This window comes from Eptesicus fuscus, chromosome 18, assembly GCF_027574615.1.
Source record: "Eptesicus fuscus isolate TK198812 chromosome 18, DD_ASM_mEF_20220401, whole genome shotgun sequence".
NCBI classification, from domain to species: domain Eukaryota; kingdom Metazoa; phylum Chordata; class Mammalia; order Chiroptera; family Vespertilionidae; genus Eptesicus; species Eptesicus fuscus.
This window is the reverse complement of record NC_072490.1, coordinates 13,215,047-13,239,447: the sequence shown is the minus strand read 5'-3', so window position 1 is coordinate 13,239,447 and position 24,401 is coordinate 13,215,047. Positions and strand designations below refer to the sequence as shown.

Sequence of the window (24,401 nt, the reverse complement as noted above, 5' to 3'; positions counted from 1 at the left end):
ACCATTGATTGTATAGTACCATCATTCCTTCCATCACAGGCCGCTACAATTTCATCTGGTCTACCTGCATCTCTGACTGAAATTCTCCCCTCTCTTCACCTATTTGGTTTTTGTATTAATCTTTGTTGTTGTTTTCTTTGTTTGTTTGAACCCTCACCCAAGGATATTTTTTCCAATGATTTTTTAGAGAGAATGGGCCAGAGGAAGAAGAGGGGGAGAGAGCGAGAAATATCTAAATATCTATGTAGGACACATGGGTTGGTTGCCTCCTGAGTGAGCCCCAACCAGGGCCAGGCATCAAACTCACAACTCTTAGGTCTGCAGGCCGATGCTCTAACCACTGCACAAACCAGCTAGGGCTATATTAATCTTTGGAACCAGTCTGTAAAACAAATGACTACTTACTCTGTGTATAATGTGTTGTGTATAACAGGTGACGATACCAGGTGGTCGGTAAACCCCATACAATGATGGAACAGTCACGTAGCACATTATCACGCATGTGCAGTCGCAACATTGGGGAACAGGAGTTTCCATATGAGGGATATAAATCTTCCAGGCAAAGGCTAAAAAATGAATCAACCACTTGCGGTAAATCTTCACAACGTATACTCCTCAAGTACATACGTTCATTATTTAACTTTTCCCATTTCGTAACACACATGCAAGAAAAAAAAAATGAATAAAAGCTTGAACAGTCCATTTTCCCCACCATCCCTGCTTAGGTATCTTCCCATTAGTGCAAATCATTGAGAGCAAATCATCTGTGAGAGAGGACAGAATGGATCTCTCTCTCATCCACTCTACATATTTCTTTGAGTAAATATCCTAAGTAACATAGATAAATCTTTCATATGATATAGAGGTGAAAACAAAAATAAGTTAGTCCTCTGGGCATCAAATGAATAGGCCTCGTCTTTTTCTAGGTACTAGAGTATTTGTTTCTTCAGCCAGTCTCTAACCCATATTTTAATTCTCTGGTTCTCAATTTTGACTGCCTTTTGCAATCACCTCTTAAATTAAAAAAAAAAAAAATCTGATGCTTCTATCTCATTCTGGGAGATTCTGACGCACTTGGCCTGGGGTGGTGCCTCGGCAAGGGTTATTTTTTTAAAGCTCCAGAGACTAGTAAGCAGCAGAGTTTGAGAACCACCGGTTTAAACCACTTGGTCCTCCTCCCACAGGGTCTAGCACGGCGCCTGGTGGAAAGGGACGCTCGGAATGAATCAAGTTTTGTAGGAAGGAAGAGGGTGGGGGGTAGTCTCACAACCACATAAGGAGAAAAGGCAAGTTCTGCAGAGCAAGTGGGTGCGGTCTCTCTCTGGCCTTTAGCGGCTACACTGAAGCGCAGGTACCGTCCAGCCAGGTCCCGAAGGCCTCAGCAGTTTTAACTTCATTGAGAAGTTCAGGGGTGCCAGGCTGTCTTGCTTCTAGCCAGTGCGGCAGAGGCTGAAAAGACAGGTGTGGATGTCTCTTCCCGCTTGGGGAGACGGCTCTATGGTGGCGGGTCACCGCGGCGAGCCGAGCCGGACCTGCTCTGCCGGATGGAGCGCCGCCTCCGAGGCCGAAAGCTCAAGTCCTTGCGCAACTGCGCCGGGAGGCACGTGGTGCGGTGGGCGGGGCCGCCCCGCGGGGCTCGCCGCAGCCGGAGGGTGTGGACTACAAGTCCCGGCATGCCTCGGGCATGGGTGGGGCGGGGCGGAGAGGGCAGCCCGGCCCAGGCGTGCGCAGTGGTTCTCGGGAGTGGTGGGGCGGGTCCACCCGGGCTGCCCGCTGTAGCCCGGGGCTCCCGGGTGGGGGTGGCCACGGCCATTGGCGGAGAGGCGGGAGGGGCGTGGTCCTCGGGAGCTGCCGCAGGTCAGGCTGAACGGGCGGAGGCCAGCGGCAGACTGGAAAGGCACGCGTTGGGCTGCTGCGTTTCTGTCCGGTCATGGCAACGTCGCCCCTGAAAGTGTGCATCGTGGGCTCGGGGAACTGGTGAGCGGCGGTGGGCTGACGACACGGGATCCGCCTTCAGGAAGCCCCTCTCCGGGGCGTGCTAGGGCCGCGCGTCCCCGCAGCGGCGTGGGCACCGCGCACCACGCGCAGGCAGGCGGGGCGGGCGGCCTCGGGGCCGGGCTGGGCACCGCGCACCCGGGGAGGCCGAGACGAGGCAATCTCCCCGGAGGCTCCGGGCTCGCGTGTCCTCGGGGAGCAGCGCGGAGAGCGGGGATTGCGCGCCCGCGGGCACCTGTCTGCGCTCTTGTCACCGCGCGGTGGGCGCAAAGAGGCCACCTGCTCTCCACGCCTGGGTGTTATGCGCAACAGCCTAATAAGGGCGTTCTCCATTCTCGGCCGATCGCCCAGGTGGAGGAGTGGAAGGAGGCTCCAGCAATCTTCCTGTAGCTTCGGTAACCAGGGAGAAAAAGGCAGAGAGGGTACCCTGGTCTCTGGCGGGACGGCACTGCCCTTCAAAGTGCGAGTCTAGCCTCCGTCGCTGCTGCGTCCTAGTATCTTAGTAACGTTGTGTCAGGAAGAAAACCCAACTTCCAACAGGCCTGGCTCCCAGAATAATCCGGGGGCGTAGAGAATTCTTCTCTGGGGGGGATGTTTGCGATGCTTTGCGTCTCTGCGAGGCTTTCTTTGACTTTCACATTTACACAGCACTTTCTGCCAAACACTCTTGTAAGCATTCTATGAATGTCTGCTCTTTTAGTTCCCTTTATCAAACTTACACAATGCGATTCTCTGGTGAGCTGGGGGAAGGGGCTGAGGCTAGTATAAAATCTGATCTTTTCGATCTCTCTTCTGTTGCCGCGCACTATTTTTCCCACATCTGAGGGACGGGTGTAGAATCTTCAGAGTGACATTCATTCAGTGTTTTTGTGTATCTGTCCAGGCTTCTAGGAGCGTGGCAGCAATTCCTATTACTACCTACTTCTTGGAGGAAACCTTAACTGGTTCTTTACCTTTCCATTCCTTCAAGCCCAGGGGCCCCTCTGACCTATGACCGCGAGGAAATGATTGTTTATCTGTTTCTACTCCTCCCCATCCAGCACTCGAGAACAGCATCTACCCTAATGTCTGGCATTAATATGCTAAGTAAATACGGAGTGTCTGAAAACGAATTTTTTTTAAATACATGTTTTTAAAACTAATTTTAAAAATGCAATTATACTTGATTAGGTAATATATTCACGCGGTTAAAACCCAAAAGATACCCCCCAAAAAAACTCTCAAACAAACACCATGAACCATCTCCCACCCACACTTGTGCCCCAAGGACCTTCTGGAGGAAAACGGGTGTTATCGGTTTCTTCTGTCCTTTCTGGAGGAATTCCATCACCTGCAAATGAATGTTTACATATATTCCTTTCCCTCTCTGCCCTGCAAACTCTAGGATATTAATGCGCTTTTCTGTAAATAATAGTGTTCTGCCACAGCATTGAATGGAGTTGGTACCCATCCACCACGGCAGAGCTTCATTTGGTCTCTCAGCCCGGCTTTGCCAGTTTTGATCCCAAGGTCACTCCAGTGAGATGTCAGCTGCCCTGTTGGCCATGGGACTGGAAAAGCACCCACTTAGCGAGTGTCCTTTTACCATTAGGTTCCTCTTCTGGAAGAGGACACAGAGCCACAGGTGACAGCGCCTTTTCCTAATTTGCACGGTGCAGGGGAAGTGGCACAGCTTTGCCCTGCTGGATTTGGGCCTGGATCAGGAGCAGTGAAGTGAACCTCCTGCCCCCGCTGCTGGGATTTGGCTGCCTTCCCCCAGGTTCACTCTGTACTTGACTTTTCTTGGCCCACGCCAGCCCAAGGAGATGGAGTAAAACTTGGCCTGTGACACTGGAGCAGAGCAATTGAGAAATGTGCCGTGCCGATAGTTTGGGCTGGCTGCCTGGCCCCAGGAACTAGGGATCAGATGGGAACAGTTGTTGGCTTCCTTGCAACCGCTCTGGGTTCAGAGCCACTCCAGTCCTAGAGAGAGGATCACAGCCTCGCCAGAGATTCAAGAACTTGGGAGCTCATTGCGCATTCAGCCCTGGTCCATAGACATTTGAGGGTTTGGCTGGCGTAGTAGGTAGGGGGGGGGCCTTTCCAGGGATACAGGCACAGCTAGACACAATCCCTGCCGTTAAGAACTTAGCTTCAGATCTGAGATAGATAGAAACTTGGAAGATAAATTAAAAATAAACAGAAAGGGGAATGAAATATCTGTCATAAGATTAGGTGTTACAATTTAAACAGTGTTTCTCAAAATGTGATCCAAAAGCCACTTGTATCAGAATCACCAACTGAAACTAGACTTGTCCCAGAGGTTGGGACAGATTTTTCCCTGAGAGACGTTAGCTCTTTGCTCATTTTAAAACAGAGCTCTACCTTTCCAGGTGTGGGCTTCTCAGGAATGTGAAGGTGATCGAGCCAATTTTCCACTGGGGCCTTTGAAGTAGCTCAGAATGCTTATGTCAGTAGAAGGGTTGTCACACCTAAGCTCCTAGCTCCCAGGTGGCTATAGCCCTCACATGGAGTGTAAGTGATCAATGGCAATACAGATACCAGAGGACTGAATCTAGCTGACTTGCCGGGGCGCTTCAGCCAGAAAGGACATGTGAGGGGGAAGTAACCAGGTTGTGTAACATGTCCTTGTCCTGCCTTTGGCACCTCCTTTCCTCTAAGTCAGGGAGGAGGCTGGTGGTTGGCCCCCAGGCACCCACCCCAGCCCAGCCCTGCTATGCTGCACGCTACAGGGAATGCTGGAAGCTGCTTCCTTAACCTGTATGGCCCTTTATGGTTCCGGTGACGCAGAAGAAAACAACAAAACACACACACACTGTGACTCAGAAAGAACATACATGTACACCAAAAAAGCTTCTTAAGTAACTCCAAAGATGAAACAAAGTTTCTTCACCAGAACCTTGGGAAGATCACCCAGACACAGTGCAAGATCCAGTTCTAGAACTGAAATGTCAGGGCTGTCTGTACAGCCAAACCTCTGTGCCAGGGAGCGCATGTCCCAGGCCTGCTTTGGAGGCAGGGTAGGCGAAGGGACCTCAGTTTCTGTCTTGGCAGCTCTGAGGCCTTGAGCAAGCTGCTTCTCTCCAGGAATCATTGCTTACAAGGTTGGGACTACCTGCTGTCTAAGATTATGGTTGGGATTAAATGAGATGATCTAGGGAGAGTACAAGGGGAGCAGTAGCACTCAATAAATGCCAGCTACCATTGTCGTTATGATTATTGATTTCATCACCCTTTGGCCAGCACCATCTTGGGTCATAAAGTGCACCCAGTTGGGGTTTGGCCAAGGAGCAGAGGCAGAGAAGGGAGAGAAGACAGAGCACCCCTGGTATGCGGCTGGGGTTGTTTATCTCTTACTAGCCTGAGGCCTGAGACTGAAGGTCAGGGTGAGTTCTGGCCTGTTTTGCATTGGTGACTCAAGGGCGCTGTGTGTGACTCATCTTTTGTGGTCTGCTGGGACCTTCGGAGTGCCGTGCTGTGGCTCGTTGCCCACCTTTGTCACCTCCTCGCCTGTACTACTGTTTCTGTCCTGATTCTCGCTACACCTCCACATGGAGAGCCCAGAAACGGTCTGAGCGGCTGTCCGTGAGCTCCTCTGAGGTCACAAGTAATCCCTTCTCTGTGGACAGGTAGCACGGACCCACTTCTGCTTTGGAAGCTGGAGTTGAAGGATAGGATGGGTGACAGCTGAACTTGGCAGAGACCCAGAGTCCCCTCTGACCAGGGGGAGAAAGTTTGTACAGTTAGAAAACAACAGCAAACGGATACAGAATCACCCGTTTGAATTCGGATAGACAGAAAGGCTTTCTGCATCTCCTTCTCCCCCTCTTGATGCCAAGTTGTCCACATGGGTCCTCTTTCCTCCGTGGTTTCTCCCTTTGGTTTTAAGCTTAGGAAGCTTCCCTATCCAGAGATCAGATCAACATGCACCAAGAGGAATCTATTTGAAAAATGCTCCGTTTCTCACATTTGTATCGGACACTCGGGCATTTGATTGTACTTGAAAAGTCATCTGACTGCCAAGAATTACACAACATGTTAGCAGTGGTTCTTCCCCAGGCGGTGAGATTATTCATAATTGCTTTTTCTTCTTTCATGTATTGCTTTTATGAGCAAAAACACGTAATGTTACTTAAACCAAATCTGACCCCTCTGTGTCCTCAGCTCCACGGTTGGGATCAGCTCATGGGGAGACCTGGCATGGAGCGGGGAACATCTGGCAGAACCCTTGCTCATTCTCCTTGCGTCTCAGTTTCCTCCTTGCTAAAAAGAGGGCTGGACTGTTGAGTCTTTTCTGGCCCAGAAAGGGTCTGCACCCTGTGAAGGAGTGTGGCCACCAGAGTTCTGTCGTGTTTGGGCCTGACTTAACAGGTGGCCATTCCTTGGGTGATGCAGCGCCTCCCCCAGCCTGATTAAAATATTATACCTTTTTATTTTTTGAAATATATTTCATTGATTTTTTTACAGAGAGAAAGGGAGAGGGATAGAGAGTTAGAAACATTGATGAGAAAGAAACATCGATCAGCTGCCTCCTGCACACTCCCTCCTGGGGATGAGCCCGCAACCAAACCAAGGTACATGCCCTTGACCAGAATCGAACCTGGGACCCTTGAGTTCGCAGGCCGATGCTCCATCCACTGAGCCAAACCGGTTAGGGCTCCTTTTTATTTATTTTTTTAAATATGTTTTTACTTATTTCAGAGAAGAAAGGAGAGGCGGAGAGAGATAGAAACAGCAATGATGAGACAGAATCATTGATCGGCCACCTCCAGCACGCCCCACCCTGAGGTTTGAGCCCACAGCCTGCACATGTGCCCTGACTGGGAATTGAACTGTGACCTCCTGGTTCATAGGTCAATGCCCAACTACCACTGAGCCACACCAGCTGGGCTAAAATAAAATATTACACCTTTTTTAGAGGGGTAAGGGTGAGAAGGCTGTGGACAGAGAGTGAATGCCAAGGAAGTGGGGGTGGGGTTGCCAAGGTGGAGGTTAGGACCTCCAACAGGTGGGTGTCCACCCAGCCAGGACCCAGGGAGGGAGAGGAGAGTGTTGAAGACAGGGCCTGGGGTGCGACTCTCTGTTCTTCCACTAACCACCTGTGTTCTCCAGGTTTCAGTTTCTTTGTGTAAAAATTCTCCTATCTAATAAAGAGGGAATATGATAATTGACCCTCACACTATCGCAAAGATGGCGGCGCCCACAGCCAATAAGGATTGAGTATGCTAATTGATGGCCAAACCCTCAAAGATGGCAGCACCCACAGCCACAAGATGGCGGCGCCTAGTCCTCTCAGCCCGCCAGCCACCCAGGGCCGGCCCGAGGCGCAGGCAAGCCTCAGATGGCAGCTGCTCAGGGCTGCCCGAGGCTCAGGTAACCAGGACCAGCTGAGGTTTGCACTGCTGGCAGTGGCAGCAGCAGAGGTGTGATGGGGGCATCGCCTTCCCCTGATCTCCAGGTTGCCTCCCACCCCTGAGGGCTCCCGGACTGTGAGAGGGGGCAGGCTAGGCTGAGGGATCCCCACTCCAGTGCATGAATTTTCATGCTCCGGGCCTCTACTGGGTATAATAATAGTACCTGCCTCAGAGCGTTGCTGAGGCTTCCGACAGATAGCAAGAGTGAGGTATGTAAGACAGTACATAGCTGGTACTGAATCATTATTTCCCCCATGTCCCTTTTGAATTTCATTTGCACAACATTGTAGAACTTGTGGATTAGTCTATATTTTGAGGCCCAAGACTTAAGATAATCCATCATTTCCTGAGAAACGTGGTTTTATACATCTGTGGAAAGACCCATGGCTGGCCATCAGCAGACCGGAGTCCCTCTCCCAGTTCTGCGATGACCTGGCTGTCTGACAGAAGGTCAGAGTGACCCTGAGCCTCGTGTGTGCTAATCTGTAAGGTGAAGAGTTTGACTAGGATTAAGCCTCGATCCTGTAGGCTCTTAGGGCTTTGGTTGTCTGCTTCACTTTGTACTATTATCTGCTTATTATACTTTCTCTAAAAGTTTACATCAACTTTTGGTTAGAGTGTTGTCCCAATGCGTCAAGATTGTGGGTTCCATCTCCAGTCAGGGCACATACAAGAATCAACCCATGAATGCAAGTGGAACAACAAATTCATTCTCTCTCTCTCTTCTCTCTCTCTCTCTCTCTAAAAATTAATCAATAAAAATTTGTTTAGCCCTAGCCAGTTTAGCTCAGACCTGCGGACTGAAGGGTTCCAGATTGGATTCCAGTCAAAGGCATGTACCTCAGTTGCAGGCTTGATCCCAGACCCTGGTTGGAGCATGTATGGGAGACAACCAATTGATGTGTCTCTCACATCGATGTTTCTCTCTCTGTCTCTCCCCGTCCCTTCCACTCTCTCTAAACGATCGATGGAAAAATATCCTCAGGTGAAGATTAACAAAAAATAAAAAAATGTTTGAGGTTGACTTTAAAAGACAACTTTATGTCACTACTGTAAATGTCATATGTACAAGATAACAACAACAACCAGTAGAATGAAAACAAAGCAGTGCGAGAGAATTCTTGCCAAGCACCACTCCCTGATAAGCCCTGAGTCTGAGGCCTCCTCATACTTTGTGAAGAAGGGAAATTAGCACATGTTGGAGAGATGGTAACCACAGAGTCACAGTCAAATGAGACATTCTACACCAGTGATGGCGAACCTATGACACGCGTGTCAGCACTGACACGTGTAGCCATTTCTGAGGACACGCGGCCGCTCAGGCGGCCGCATGCCGAGGATGAAACATTTGCTGCTCCTGAGGATGAAACATTTGCGAAATAATGTTTTTTCCTCAAAGTGACACACTACCCGAGTTATGCTCAGTTTTTTGGCGAAGTTTGACACACCAAGCTCAAAAGGTTGCCCATCACTGGTCTACACTCTCAGAAGGGCCACAGGAGTTGGAAAGGACATGAGCAAGTCGGTGTCATTTGGTGCTGTGTGTGGGCACCCATTCCTCACTTTGGACAACCTTGGACTCATCATAGACCTGCAGGGGACTTCAAAGGCCATCTGCCCCACCTGTCATGTGGTAGATGGATGAGTTGGGTCAGGTGTGGAAGTGGCTGCGCATGCCCTTGCCCCAGCAGTGTGAGGGTCCTCGCCTGACCCTCCTTGTGCAATGGCAGGACAACGCCTAAAACATGGAGAGATCCTTCATTTGTGGCCATGGGACCCCAACCATGACCAAGCCACCCACACTGCCTTCAGAGGCTGCAGTCGGCACTTTTGTTTTAAGCTGAGTTCTAATGCATTTGTGCACTTTTTGGACTGGCCCTCTGCAGGCCAGTCACTTTCTTGAGAACAGGATCTGTCACTTATAAGTAGACCCCAGTCCCTCCAACATACTCAGGTTCCTCCAGAACACTCCCTTTGCTGTGCTTGCTCCTGTGTCTTCATGTTGGTCAGAAGTAGTAACACGTAGTGCCATTTCAGAGCTAAAAAGCAGTCTTGGGTATGGAATATACTCTTTTATAAATAGCCTGTGGAGGTATAATGCTTATATCAAAACACTGGACATGTTTAATGTATATCATTTGATGGATTTGAAGATGGGAAACCATCAGCACAGTTGTGGTTCTTGGCTTGGCCGGGCTCACTCGTGTGTGTCCGCGGTTAGTGAGTGTTGGGTGGGAGCTCTGCGTTGCCTGCTCTGCCCATTCCTAATTCATGAAGCCTTTTCTGTTTCCCAGCAGAGGCATGGTCTTCCTCAGCACGATCCCCATGCCTTCCCCCTGTACCCCAGCTGGGGTCTGTCCGTCAGGGTCCTCCCAACAGAAGGCCCAGCACGGGAGACCTCTCGTGGGTTAACATGAGTTGAGTTGATTGCATCCTGTGAGCTGAAGTCATCACAGGGACCCTTGGCCCTTGTCTGGAGGACTGGCATTAACTAGTCGCAGTGCCTTCTCTTCCCTTGTTGGAAAGCCTATGGGGCAACTGGTTCGTTACCAGAATGTTTAGTCAATAGAGATGCAGAAGATGGGAGCTTGCTGGGCTGGAGCCGGCTGGATGTCTGCTGGAGGGACCAAACACTCAGGCCCCCGGAAAGTGGGTTCTCACTCTGCCCTTTTTCTGGAATCCACTCTGGTTCTTATCTTTCCATTATGACTGCAGTTCCCCAGAACATAGTTTATAATCTGGGGGTTGGCTGTCCAGAGCTGTCATGGCATCTCTACTCAATGGTATCAGTATCCAGGCTCCTTCTCTTGTTACTTTGCTGTGTGTGATCATTACTCCTACAGTAAGATCTCCTCACAGCCCCAGAGGGCTGCTGGAGCCCCAACAATCATGTTCTGTCTTCTAGCCACAGAAAGAAGGAGGGGACAAAGAAAAAGGAGACAAAGGGCCCCTTACAGTAGCTACATTTGCTATTTTTATTCCATCTCTTAGGAGGATTTCTTCTCTCCCTGTGATCCTCTCTTCCAAGATAGGTTGATGCTTACTAGTTTTAAGGGGTGGTGCTTTTTGACCTTGTACCTGATTCTGGGGCTTTCCTGATCACAGGGGTGGTATTTGCAGGTGAAAACCACTAAGTTTTGCATGGCTCGTGGCTGACATTACATCTTGACTTACAAGTTCGGTGCTTGAATCAGAACCAGAATGCGAGGCTTCTGAAGTAGAATCTAATGCATTTTCTCTTCTGCCCAAGTGAGTTTAATTTTGTTTTCTTTCCCACTGTTTCTTGTAGGGGTTCCGCTGTTGCAAAAATAATTGGTAATAATGTCAAGAAGCTTCAGAAGTTCTCCTCCACGGTCAAGATGTGGGTTTTTGAAGAAATGGTTGACGGGAGAAAACTGACAGACATCATAAATAACGACCACGAAAATGTGAAATATCTCCCTGGACACAAGCTGCCGGACAATGTGGTAAGGCTGGAGGATGAAAAGTGCATTTGGTTACGTCGGAAAGCTACGTTTACCTGAATTAACACCTGGGACTTGAGGAAATACAAAAAGCTATTTCCCTCTTCCCCTGTTCCTTCCGCCTACCAAGTTCTTTGCTTGGTCAGTTTTGGTTTTCTAGACTCCTGAAATGGGCTTCGGTTTAGTTCGCCGGGGCTGCCATAACAAAGGACAATAGACCAGATGGCTTAAACCACAGAATTTTATTTGTTCACAATGCCGGAGGCTTCGAGTCTAAGATCAAGATGTCAGTAGGGTTGGTGTTTCCTGAAGTTCTCTCCTTGACCTGTAGGTGGTCACCCTCTTCCTGTGTCTCCACATGGTCTTCCCTCTGAGTTGTCCGTGTCCTAATCGTGTTGTATTAGGGCATCTCCTAAGGACCTTGTTTTAACCTAATTACCTCTACAAAGACCCTGTCTCCAAACACAAGTCACATTCCGAGGTGCTAGGGTTATGACTTAGGAATCTTGGGGAGACACAGTTTGGCTCATAACAGGTTACCGTCTTCGCATTCAAAGTGCAGGTCCCCATCAAAGCTGGACTAACAACCTTGCCTTTGGCCGCTCGTGTTCCCTGGTAACTCCTAATATATCCTTTCTGGCCCTAACTGCTTTGTCTCAGTGGATAGAGCATCAGCCTACGGACTCAAGGGTCCCAGGTTCGGTTCCGGGCAAGGGCATGTACCTTGGTTGCGGGCACATCCTCAGGAGGGGATGTGCAGGAGGCAGCTGATCGATGATTCTCTCTCATCGATGTTTCAAGCTCTCTATCCATCTTCCTTCCTCTCTGTAAGAAAGTCAATAAAATATATTTTAAAAATATATATATATATCCTTTCTGGGTACGTGGACTTTGATCCACTCCCTAGGCCACTTGACCTTGGTCTGTAATTACAATCAGGGTCAAGGGCTAAATTACAGGAGATCAGGGGGAAAAAAATAGAAAATTGTAAGACTGACAGTTTAAAATTCAAGCTTATTAGGTCTGGGAGGGGAAAATATAGGTTACTGCATGCCCTCATTTCAGTGACTTGCGGGGGAAGGAAGAAATGAGCATGCGACATCAAAAGAGGGTACCCCGCTGCTTGTCGGAGTGGAGTTTATGAACTTCTGTTGCCAGCGTCACCCTTTGGTAGCTTTCTGTAATTGTTTGAAAGCCAGACCACCGAGGCTGCCTCATTCCTGTGGTGAACCAGCAAAGCTCATCCCGTTTGTTAATGAAATACCCATCCCTGCACATATTCACTCACCAAACCTGGCTGAGCGGGCACTGTGCATGCAAAGCCCAGCGTTGGGTGCTGGAGACAGAAAGAGGAGTAAGATGACCTTGCTTCCCTCATGAGTCCGGCAGCGGGGGGCAGGTCTGTAACCTGACAAGTGCCGGGAGTTGGGAGCGACAAGAGACCTGGCTCACTGAAGACTGTTGCTTGGCTTTTGGTTACAGTGCTCATTAGTGTTAAGCACTATGCTAAGTAGTTCACGGATATTGTCCCATCCTCTCAATAACCCTCTTAGGTTTGGTAAAGAACAAAATTCAACCAAGTAAACTTGAGGACCCAATTGGCTTTGATTAAGCTATTCATGAATTGCATCTAGCATTCCACCTAGCAACGAGAGAGGTGCTCAGAGGAGTTGTACAAAATGGGAGGTTTTTATGGGCAGAAAGAGAGTGAGGCAAGAAAGTTAAAAGAGTGGGTTAGCCCAGCAGGAATGGCTCAGTGATTGAACATCGACCTATGAACCAGGAGGTCACCGTTCCATTCTCTGTCAGGGCACATGCCTGAGTTGTGGGCTTGATAGGGGGTGTGCAGGAGGCAGCCGATCAATGATTCTCTTTCATCATTGATGTTTCTATATCTCTCCCTTCCTCTCTGAAATCAATAAAAATATATTTTAAAAAATAAAAAGAGTGGTTTATTTCAGGCACAGTCACTGTCCTATAGGGGAAAGCAGGGGATTTTAGGGCAGGTTACCTCACTAGTGTTGATCAGGAAATTCAGAGTGATTGGTTTAAAAAGTCCACTCCCCAGAGAGGCTGAAACTGCAATTAGGTTAGTTATTAACCCTTTGCACTCGCTTGCTTTTTTCTCGATTCCTTTATTCTAATGCTAACCGTGTCGAGTCACACTCGACATCCGAGTGCAAAAGGTTAAGTTTTGTTTTGGTGACCTGGCTTAGCAAAAGTGACTCTGTTATGGCCTGTTGTTTCTTTCTTCCTTCCTTTTTATTCTAACAGGTTGAAACTATGAGTTTTCCTGTTATGCTGATGATTCTGATTTCATAGGGAGAGAAACCAAGGCTCAGAGAGGTTAATGAACTTGTCCGAGGCCACATAGCTAGACCTCGGGTTGGAATTTGATTCCTGGTGGACTCATTCCTGTGCCTGCTGAATCTGTTGCCTTCTAACGATGATGATTCTCTATTCTGTGTCACGGAACTAAGGCCAGGCAGCATTTCCCATGGTTATTCTTTTTTAAAATTTTTACAGACAGTTGACATTTAACTTTTTTTTTTAATATATTTTATTGATTTTTTACAGAGAGGAAGAAAGAGGGATAGAGAGTTAGAAACATCGATGAGAGAGAAACATCGATCAGCTGCCTCTTGCACACCCCCTATTGGGGATGTGCCCGCAACCAAGGTACATGCCCTTGACCGGAATCGAACCTGGGACCCTTGAGTCCGAAGGCCGACACTCTATCCACTGAGCCAAACCGGTTTCGGCAAACATTATTTTTTACTAGAGGCCTGTTGCATGAAGATTCATGCAATATGCCTTCCTTCCCCTGGCTGCCAGCACCAGTTTTCCTCCAGCACCCGGGACCCAGGCCTTTGCTCCAGCCGCAGTGGAGAAGCCAAGCCTTAAGGCTAGGCTTTTCCACTCCGGCCACAGCAAGGCTTGGCTTCTCCACTCCAGCTGCAGCGGAGAAGCCAAGCCTCTTCAGTCTTCAGTCTTCAGTCTTCAGTCTTCACTCGGGCCAGAGCCTTCAGTCTTCGCTCCATGCCTGTGTATGCAAATTAACCTTCCATCTTTATTGGGTTAATTTGCATATTCACTCATGATTGGCTGGTGGATGTCATGGAGGTATGGTCAATTTGCATATTTCTCTTTTCTTAGTGTAGATTAGTTTCAGGCCCACGGTTATTCTTGATGCTGGTGATGGTGAGAGAAAGGATTCCTATGGTTCTGATTTTGGAAGTTAAGTTTGTCCAAGTATCTGATGGAAAGAATTAGGGGGGCAGCTAGCTATTCCCATGGCAGTGCAAGGCCTTCTATGTGCCCATTGGCTTGAACAAGTTAAAGGTCAACTGTGGAGCAGGGTCGTGGCCGGTTCCACCTAAATTGCAAGGTTAAAGTGGGGAAGCCTTCTTTCCTGGCATTTATGAGCCTAGCCCCAAACTGGGGGTTTTCTTGCTAAGGAAGAAGGTAGAACAGACATCGGGCACCAACAGACAGCCTCTGCCAGAGACCACACGCTCCCACGTCCTCACTAGATGCCCTCACCTCTGCCCATGTGTCTGTGAGTCTGTGTCTCTCTGCCTGTGTTAAATTTTAAAACCCGTTTCTGTATTTAACTGAAGTAAACAAATCATCCTAAGAGCTGACACGTATTGAGTGCATGCCAGGTGTCGGGAATTTTTCTGAATCGTTTATTCTTTTTTTTTTTTATTGATTTCAGAGAGGAAGGGAAGGGGAGAGAGAGATAGAAACATCAATGAAGAGAGAGAGTCATCAATAGGCTGCCTCCTGCACGCCCCACTCTGGGGACTGAGCCTGCAACCTGGGCATGTGCCCAGACTGGGAATTGAACCATGACCTCTTGGTTCATAGATCTATGCTCAACCATTGAGCCACGCTGGCTGGGCTGAATCATTTATTCTTCACAGCAGCACTCTCAAAGTGCTTAACCAGGGAGAATTTACTGTGGGACTGTTCACCGAATGTGGGGAGAATCAAAGGAACCAAAAAGCATTGGTGAAGTGCCCAATGGTTAGCAACAACAGGAAGCCATTGCCACCCCTGAAAGGACAAGGCGACACAGACTGGTGTCACCACACCAGCCTGACAAGAGCTTAGCGACGTGGAAGAGGGGCTGTCCGTCAGGAGGTATAACTGTAGAATGATGCCATGCCAGCACGCCTGCGAGCCCAGGCAGGCGTGGCCCAGGGACACCGTGGCCTGTCTGTCGTCCCAGCTCGGGTCCCCTGACCGTGCCCCCCTTTGGCTGAAGCAACTGGAAGGCAGAGAGCAAGATGCCCAGGGGAAACAGCCCATAATAAGCAGCCTCCCAGGGAACAGAGGGGGGCAAAGAAGGGCAAAACATGGTTTGGGGGAGCAACAGGGAACAGCCCACACAGGATTATGATGACTCCTTTTACAGGTAAGGAAACTGAGACATGGGGTGGCAGGACCCTCCTGGCTTCAGGAGCAAGTTGGGAATGAGGAAGGCGGAGCACAGCCTACACTTGCCTGGACTGTCTGTACAGTGCTTGTGCTCTGCACATGGTAGGCGTCTGATAAAGGGTCCGAGAATGAAATCACTTGGCTCGGCATGTTTGGGTAGAGGAGTAACCGCTTCCTCCTCCTCGCCCTGGCAGGTTGCCGTCCCAAACCTCCAAGAGGCCGTGCAGGATGCAGACATGCTGGTGTTCGTCATTCCCCACCAGTTCATCCACAGAATCTGCGACGAGATCACCGGGAAAGTGCCCAAGAAAGCGCGGGGAATCACGCTCATCAAGGTGACGCGCCCGACATGGTGACTGGGGCGGGAAAACGCCGCTAGACGTCAGTTCCTGGGAAATGTCGCCTCCTCGCACTTTCATCTGCTGGAGACAAGGAAGTGAAGGGGAGGTGATGGCAGGGCTTAGGGGTTTGGTTTTTGTAAAGATGCCCGGAAGGTCGTCCAAAACATCCATCCCAGGAGCCTAGCTCAGCTCGGATTTAGGAGGAGGCTGCTTTCTCGGGCCGATGTGGGGGTGGCTCCTCCTGATGGGCCTTGTTGTCAGAAAGAACCTTCCCGACCAGGTCCTGGGTCTCACCCACATTCTGGAAATCACCAGTGGTCTGTATTAGTTCCCACGCCTGGTATTTTCCCTAAAGAGGGAGTTTTTAACTAGCAGCCCACGAACCACCGCCACGGATCCCGAGACAGAATTCAGGAGGTCCATTGTTTTAACGGTGGGGGAGAAATGGCATTTTTATTCGTTTTAACCTCTAACTAAAATGAGCATTTTCCTCATTTGCAGAGGAAAACCACAAGGCAGAGTTTCAGTAACGTTATTAGCAGGGGACCCTCTTGTCAATAGAAATTGGGGATATGTTCATCATGTCGGATAGCTCAAGTGTCATTTGTGCTCATCGCTACTTTGAAATTACGATAATTGTTAGACCTGCCATGACATCTCTTTCTAATTGCATTAATAAAACGGCACATCTATTACTTTTATTAAAAAAAAATTTTTTTTAATCTTCACCTGACTATATTTTTAGAGAGAGTGGAAGAGAGAGGGGAAGTCAGACAGAGGCCCTAGTTGGTTTGGCTCAGTGGATAGTGTCGGCTTGTGGACTGAAAGGTCCTGGGTTCTATTCCGATCAAGGGCACACGCCCAGGTTGCGGGCTTGATCCCCAGTAGGGGGCATGCAGGAGGCAGCCAATCAATGATTCTCTCTCATCATTGATGTTTCTCTCTCTCTCTCTTTCTCTCTCTCTCTCCCCCTTCCTCTCTGAAATTAATAAAATTATATTTTTAAAAAATCAACCAATGAATATAAATAAGTAGAACAACAAATCGGTGTTTCTTCTCTCTCCCTTCTCTCTAAAATCAATAAATTTTTTAAAAACAGAATTAGAAAGAAAGAAGGAAGGAAGGAAGGAAGGAAGGAAGGAAGGAAGGAAGGAAGGAAGGAAAGAAAGAAGAAAGAAAAAGAAAAGCAAGGAAGCGGTGCATGTAGAATTTAGGATGGTGATTCACCCTGGAGGATGGATGGACTTGGGGAGAGACACAGGGGATTTCAGTGGTGTTGGGTCATGTTCTGTATCTTAACCTGGGCGGTTCCACATGTTCATCTTCTTGTTATTCTTTAAGCAGCACGTTCTCAGCATATGTGTTTTCTCTTGCAAGAGATACTTTTCAAGATGTACATACTATTGGATGTCGGAATCTAGATAACTTACAAAGCAGTGATCCCACACCTCTTCTCTGTGGGTGGTTTGTTTTTCCCTAACTTCTCGACCTCCTTATAGGGCATAGACGAGGGCCCCCAGGGGCTGAAACTCATCTCCGACATCATCCGAGAGAAGATGGGCATTGACATCAGTGTGCTGATGGGAGCCAACATTGCCAATGAGGTGGCGGCGGAGAAGTTCTGTGAGACCACCATCGGTGAGCTGCGGGGCCCGGGGGCCTGGGCCTCTGGGGTTTTTACGTGTACATTTCCCCTGTCGGAGATTTCCTGGAGTGGACTCTTCCCTGTCCCCTTCACATTCCTGCAGTGGGCCTTTAGGGGGTTTGGATTTTATGCAAAGAGGCCCTTCTGTGGAACTGAAGTGTTTCAGCAACTTCCAGGATGAAAGGAAAACCATGGAGACCATTTTGACCCGTCATGACCCGGTAACATTATCGAGGTTAAACAGAGAAATAAAGGTTGCTTGTGCCAACGAGCAGGTGGTCACGTCCGTGGTGGGGCTCCCCTGGCCTTAGAAAGCCAGCTTTTCTTTACTCACAGATGCCAGTATCTGGATCATCATTGGGTTCCGTTGAGGTCTGAAAATGGGTGGGAATGATCCCTGTTTCCAGGTGAATAGGCTGAGGCTCAGGGAATAAGTTACCTGCCCCAAGGTCACACAGCTCATACAGAACCCAGGCATGAACTAGGATCTCCTGTTTCCTGAAAGAGAAAGTTATTTCTAGTCTTATATACAACCTTGATGTAAAAAAATTTTGTTTCTTTAGGGCTTTGGAATTCTCAGGTGCTCGTGTACCATAGTAAAGGGCTCGTAGAAGAGGAATATGTTTGCATTTGCAGTTGTTTTGCAAGAGTTTATTTAAACGTCTCTACCACTTGAGAACTTACTTCCACCCTTGTCAAACACTCGGGCAGTGTGAGTCATCTCTCCCTGGCAGATTTGTAACCGGAAGCTCTGATGGGATGCATGGGGAGATGTAGCTTCTGAGTCTCATACATGCCTGCAATTTTACTTTTTTTTGTTGTTGTTGCATTTTTTGCTTTATTTTTAATTGCATCGATATTATGTCATTAGTGTGGAAAACAGAGGTAATCAAAACAAAACCATTTTTATTATTTCACTTGATTTCCATTATTTTTTTCTGTTTGTCCACAAAGTTTATGGTTTGTAATTTAAATCCATATTATGTTATAGTTGCTTTATTAATATATAACAACTTTTAAAAAGTCCATCAACATACATCTTCATAGCTGCATAGTATTCCATTGACAATCCAATATGTGTGGACACTTAAAACTTTTTTTGAGAAATAATATTTTTGGAGAGGAGAGGTATCACAAATAATATTAAAAAGAAAACAAAGTGGCCTAGAACACCATTTCCCAGGTTGATATTTTCAAAAGTGATAGAGCCACAGATAAAGCAACTCAAACATATAAGAAGGTACAAAATTAGAATTAAGATGGTAATTTCCCATCTACTCCCTCTTCCCAAAGGGAATCACTGTTAGCAGCTTCTAAGTATCCTTCCAGAAAAAAAATGTACATATGCATATATACCACTGTATATAAAGGTTTTATTTTTTCACAGTTAATTCTTTTATCCACCTGTGATTTAATATAGCCTGTGAAATTATTATGCAATTCAGTTTTTCAAAAAAAAAAAATGGTTAACCAGTTGTTCCAACACAGTCCTATTTGCCAATAATCGATTGGCAATCAGTTTTGCCAATTAGTTGGTTGGAATTGACTGGTTATCCCAATCATTCCATAAGGCTGAGCCTTGCTCGCCAATCCCTGATTTAAACCTTGTGTCTACCTATAGATTTTGGTGAAGATTTTTACCTGCCTCTAAGCTCTGTTTGCTGTAGGAAGGTTTCCAGTGGGGTGCAATAGGCCCTTTTGGTTTGTAAAGACAGTCAAATGCACAGAAGTCCACCTCTTTCCCTCTGGCTTCTGTTTACCCAGTGCTTCCACTGCCTTCGCTGTGGGTTGGATCATAAATGACAATAAAAGGCTTACGGGAGTGTCAGAGACTAAAGAAGGTCAGGAAGTGAAGGACAATACTGAAAGACAGCATTGCCATCATTGTTAAGATTGGAATATGGTTGTATGCCAGATCATTGCATTGACATTAAATTTCCTGTATTTGATCATTGCGCTGTGCTTACCCGGATCCCCTTTCTTGATGACATTAGCAACCAACATATTTTTAATTATGGTAGATGCAGGAATTTCAGCCCACTTGAGTCTTTTAAAGAAAAAGAAGAGAAAATGGCATTGTTTTTAGTATCGTCTATAAATATTAACTGGCATGGTGAACTATGGTGCCCCCTTGTGGTAAGAGTTCCCTTCATTCTTGGGACTGATCTCAACAGAATCCAATACTTTTACTGTCATACCCCAAATATTTTTCAAAGCCTATTATGTGTCAGGCACGCTCTAACCAAGTGAGCTACCTGGCCAGGACTGACCATTTTTTATTTCATCTGTGTCCCCACACTCTCTCTACTCACCCCTGGATTGTGTCGAGGGTTTTGACCCCTGGATTGTGTCGTGGGTTTTGACCCCTGGATTGTGTCCAGGGTTTCAAAGGAGTCATTAAAGAGGTTGACTCTCTCCCTGACTTGGCATGAAAGAGAAGGGGGTTTTCCTGTCCTTTGGTTCACACTGAGTTTGGCGAGGCCCTTCCACATGGCGGTAGGGCATTACCTGTTCCGTACCAGATGGTCTGGGGCCCTGCTGGCCACATTACTGCTTATGACTGGTAATAATCATAATACGGTTAGGGCTTTCTTATCCATGATTTAAAATAATCTCCAAGTACACTTGAGAAACAGTGTTGATTGCTGTAAATCAAGCTCATCTCTCTAGTCAACACTGTGAGTAATTTGCTGCCGCAGAAGAACTGACAGATCCCACTTTGTGTCTGTGGCAAATGGAGAGCGCCCTTCTCCCGGCCTGTTTCTCAGGTGGCTCACAGCAGCAGCAGCTGGATGAACGTCACGTGATGCTCAGAAGCATCCTTCATGTTGGAGGCACTGAGCAGTGGCCACCGTGAGGGACAGAGGAGAGAGACAGCAATGATGTCATGGTGTGGAGGCTGGGGGCTAGCTGACCCAACCCGGGTGATGAAACAGGATTGCACAGAATCACCCAGGTGGTCTGGTGACTGTTTAAAAAAAGGAAGAGGACAGTTTGCTCAAACTGACAGTTATATTTGGAAAAAGGAGAACTCGGCTAAAGTGATAATAGCAATGCATGTAGAATAGAAAAGGTGTTTCTAGGTATTGGGTGTAGATATTTTAGACATTTTGTTATGGAAAATTTCCTTGAAAACCGAAGTTGGCGACCGCTGGCCTAGAGGCAGGCAGAGCCCTAGTACTGTAGCCTTCAGTGAGCTGTCTGCCATCTGGTGGAGACGTTGACTTGGGAGCCAGGACTTGGCTGGTGGGTTTATCATCTGATTTCTAGAGCTAAGCCCTCCCTTCTAGGCCCCCAACAACCAGAGCACCCTTCACATCAGGTTTTATGTATAACATTTTACTTTTGTTTGTTTTTAACCCCAAGTCCCTAAACCACAGCAACAAAAAGTCCAAAAACTACTGAGCATCCGTCTCATTCTAGGAACTGTCCCGAGAGGGCAGGGGATCTAGCGGTAGCAAAAACAAGGACTCTGAATGCAGTTCTGTGTGAAAATATTTGTCGGCGTTGCATCCTTTCTCTATTGCCATAGTGATGCCAAGTAATAATCACAGGATCTCAGTGGCGTACAAAATAAGCACAGCTAACACGTCCGTGGGCCTCTGGGGGTTGGCAGATCTTGGCTGGGACAGCCGGGTGGCTCTGCTCCATGTGTCTGTCACCTTCCTGCTGGGCCTCGTGGGCGGGCCAGGGCATCTTCTTTTTTTTTTTTATTTTTTTAATATATATTTTTATTGATTTCAGAGAGGAATGGACAGGGAGAGAGAGATAGAAACATCAATGATTGATCAGCTGCCCCCTGCACGCCCCCTGGTGGGATCGAGCCTGCAACTCAGCATGTGCCCTTGTCCGGAATTGAACCCGGACCCTTCAGTCCACAGGCTGACGCTCTATCCACTGAGCCAGACTGGCTAAGGTGAGCCAGGGCATCTTCTCACAGTGATGGCAGAGGCACAAGGGAACCAGCCCTACTGCACAGAGGGCATCACGCTTCTACTGCATCCTGTCTGTTAATGTCCCCTTGATCAAAGTAAATCCCACGGCTGAGCCCAAAGGCAGGCGGGGAAGTATGCCCACTCACTGTGAGTCTAAGCATATTGGATAGTCAAGCCTAACATCCATAGAAAGGGATGCACTCTCCTCCCTTGGAAACAGGGTGGTTGATTTTTAACAATAATCTGTAATAGAGAGAAGCACAGGAATCCAGCTTATAAGTGTTCATGGTAGCAAAAAGTTGGCAACAGTTTTAGATTTCAAACACTAAAAAGATACTTAGATATAATACATGGACACAGTAAAAATGCAAAGCAGCTCTTAAAAATGATGTAGAAGCCCTGGCCGGTTTGGCTCAGTGGATAGAGCGTCGGCCTGCAGACTGAAGCGTCCCAGGTTCAATTCTGGTCAAGGGCACATGCCTGAGTTGCGGGCTCAATCCCCAGTGGGGGGTGTGCAGGAGGCAGCCGATCAATGATTCTCTCTCATCATGGATGTTTCTCTTTCTCCCTCTCCCTTCCTCTCTGAAATCAATAAAAATATATTTGTCAGTGTTGCATCCTTTCTTAAAAAAAAGAAAGAAGAAGAAATAAAGCTTTAAAAAAGAAAAGAAAGAAAATGATGTAGGAAAGATATTGCTGTCGTTGAAAATTAGTCATGTTGAGGCCCTGGCCGGGTAGCTCAGTTGGTTAGAGCATCATCCCGATGCACCAAGGCCTCGGGTTTGATCCCTGATCAGGGCACATAGAGGAGTCAACCAATGAATGAGTAAATAAGTGGGCCAACAAATTGATGTTTCTCTCTCCCCCTTCCTCTCTTTCTCTAAAACCAGTAAGTAAATAAAAAGAAAGAAAATAAAATTAGTTTGTGCCATAAAATGGGAACCACATATACATGATGTTCCCAGGTTTGAGAACAGCTATGTATATTCATACTTCAGTCCGTTGAAGATGTATGCCAAATTGTGAGTGATCATCTGTGGTGACATTCTGGAATATTTTTATCTTCTACTTCTACTCTTAACGAATTTTGTAAATTCTCTATACTGACCATATGTTACTGTTATAATAAGGAAAAACGTATTTAAAACTGTGTTAGGTGTGAACAGTTAAGATTAGAGGCCGTTATGAGTTTCCTTTTTTCCTTAACTTTTCAACAGGCAGCAAAGTAATGGAGAATGGCCTTCTCTTCAAAGAACTTCTGCAGACTCCAAACTTTCGCATCACGGTGGTTGAGGACGCAGATACTGTTGAGCTCTGTGGCGCTCTGAAGGTAAAGTCAGCCTTCTATTCCTGCTCAGGGGGAGGAGTCCATCATGCGTGGCCACTGTTAGCGTTGCTGAATCTAATCCGGAAGAATGGGCCCCGTGTTCCGTGCACTTAACTCCGGCAAAGAATAGTGAATGGAGAGCCTTGTTTATCACTTCCTGCTCTGCCCTCGCCTTTCCTGGGTGGGCCCAGTTCCTCTCTCACTTCCGGTTTGCGTTTATAAATCTGGGAGAATTGCGGTGTTTTGTTCTTTGGGCAGTTGGCAGCGTTAATATTTGGGGAGCATGGCGAGCACCTCGATTGTAGAGGTCTACCTGGGGGCATAAGTCTCCTATTCATTCACATGTTTCTCCTACGTGTTAGCTCGAGTAGGAAAAGGAACTGTTTCCTCTGAATTACACACTCTGTTGGTGTGATGGTTCAGTGGGTGGTTCTTGTTAAAGGAAAGGAGTCTACTGCTTAGGGAGGTTTCTTTTTTCAAGAATCGTTTTATCTCAGGGGGAAGATCAGATTCAAGAAGCAATTCCTATTGGCAAGGGGCTTGGGAGGGTAAAATAAAGGGCTCCTTACTTGCCTCCACTTAAAAAATAGATAGATAGATAGATAGATTTCAGAGAGGGAGAGAGAGAGAAACATCAATGATGAGAGAGAATCATTGATCGGCTGCCTCCTGCACACCCCTCACTGGGGATCAAGCCTGCAACCCGGGCATGTACCCTGACTGGGAATTGAACCATGACCTCCAGGCTCATGGGTGTCAACGCTCAACCAGTGAGCCACACTGGCTGGGCTTGCTTCTACTTTTTAAAGACTAAGTCAGTATCCCTCTCACTATCCTGGCTCTGGGAAGTAGCCTGGAGCTGGGTTGCTGAGTCATTTCTTTTGTAGCAAAATCTGCTTTTCAGGAATTTGAGTACATAGGGAAGGAAATTAGGGGATCTGGCATTTACCTCACTTTGTTAGGTGAGAATTGCAACGATGAAAAGAATGTCGAGGAGACCAAGATCCAGAAAAATGCCTTCCCACTCTTTCTCTAAACTGTACATCTTGTTTTCTCGTCAGAATTTAAAGCCACTTTCTAGAATTAATAATGTGTGTGTATGTGCGGTCACATGTCCCTGTACAATGAGAATTTTTAAAAAAATTAAAGCCAATCAAAGACCTTGGCTCCCAGGTAGCACGTGCCCATATTTCTAAATGCTTGGGGGCATTCTTCTCATTCTAGGCAGGTCCTGTTATATATTTGAGATGCTGGCTTTGGCTGCTCTGTTTTATGTTTGTTGGTTGGGATTTTTATGTGTTTTTAATGGTCCTTCGTTAGTTTAATGACCACTCGGCAGCAGGACCATCACGAATGCCTAATTGCTCCGCGCTGGTCTGTGTGGCTCCAGAGCTGTTTTTAAGTGACTGCTTATTTTGGGTGGTGGGATGGGGACGCTGCGAGATCCTGTGCTGGGGAGAAGACTCTAGAAAGATGGACAGCTCTGGCAAAGCTCTGCTAATGAACGGGACCCATGCTGGTCTCGTGTCTGAGCTGAGAACGGCTTTTCATTTGTGTTGGCGGGAAGCCTGTGTGTGGATTGGTACCTGCTACTGCGGCAAAGTGGTTCATTGGGGTGCATGCGGGAGGGGTGAGAACTATCTGTCGTCCTTTCCCTCAGCCATCCTCTGAAACGGGATCAGTGACCCTCATTCCTGTCGGCTTGCATCGAAGCTGCGATTTTTGCAAACGGAGCAACAGGCATTTTGGCAGTAATTGAGTCTAACCACAGATAGGGAGACAGAGATCCAGAGGCCGTAAGTGACTCAAACACAGCAAATACTGGCACCAATGCAGG

General features: G+C 47.5%; 1 protein-coding gene across 1 annotated transcript in view; it reads left to right on the top strand.

The window, feature by feature from the left end:
- The first annotated feature begins 1,843 nt into the window (after positions 1-1,843).
- The window catches only part of GPD1L (glycerol-3-phosphate dehydrogenase 1 like), a 36,081-nt gene continuing 13,523 nt past the window's right edge, over positions 1,844-24,401 (top strand). Inside the window, exons 1-5 of the mRNA XM_008153900.3 lie at positions 1,844-1,977; positions 10,699-10,876; positions 15,511-15,651; positions 17,157-17,295; positions 22,455-22,567. Of these exons, the coding sequence (XP_008152122.1) occupies positions 1,931-1,977; positions 10,699-10,876; positions 15,511-15,651; positions 17,157-17,295; positions 22,455-22,567 (618 nt within the window). The 5' untranslated portion in view covers positions 1,844-1,930. The remainder of the gene's footprint in view (positions 1,978-10,698; positions 10,877-15,510; positions 15,652-17,156; positions 17,296-22,454; positions 22,568-24,401) is intronic.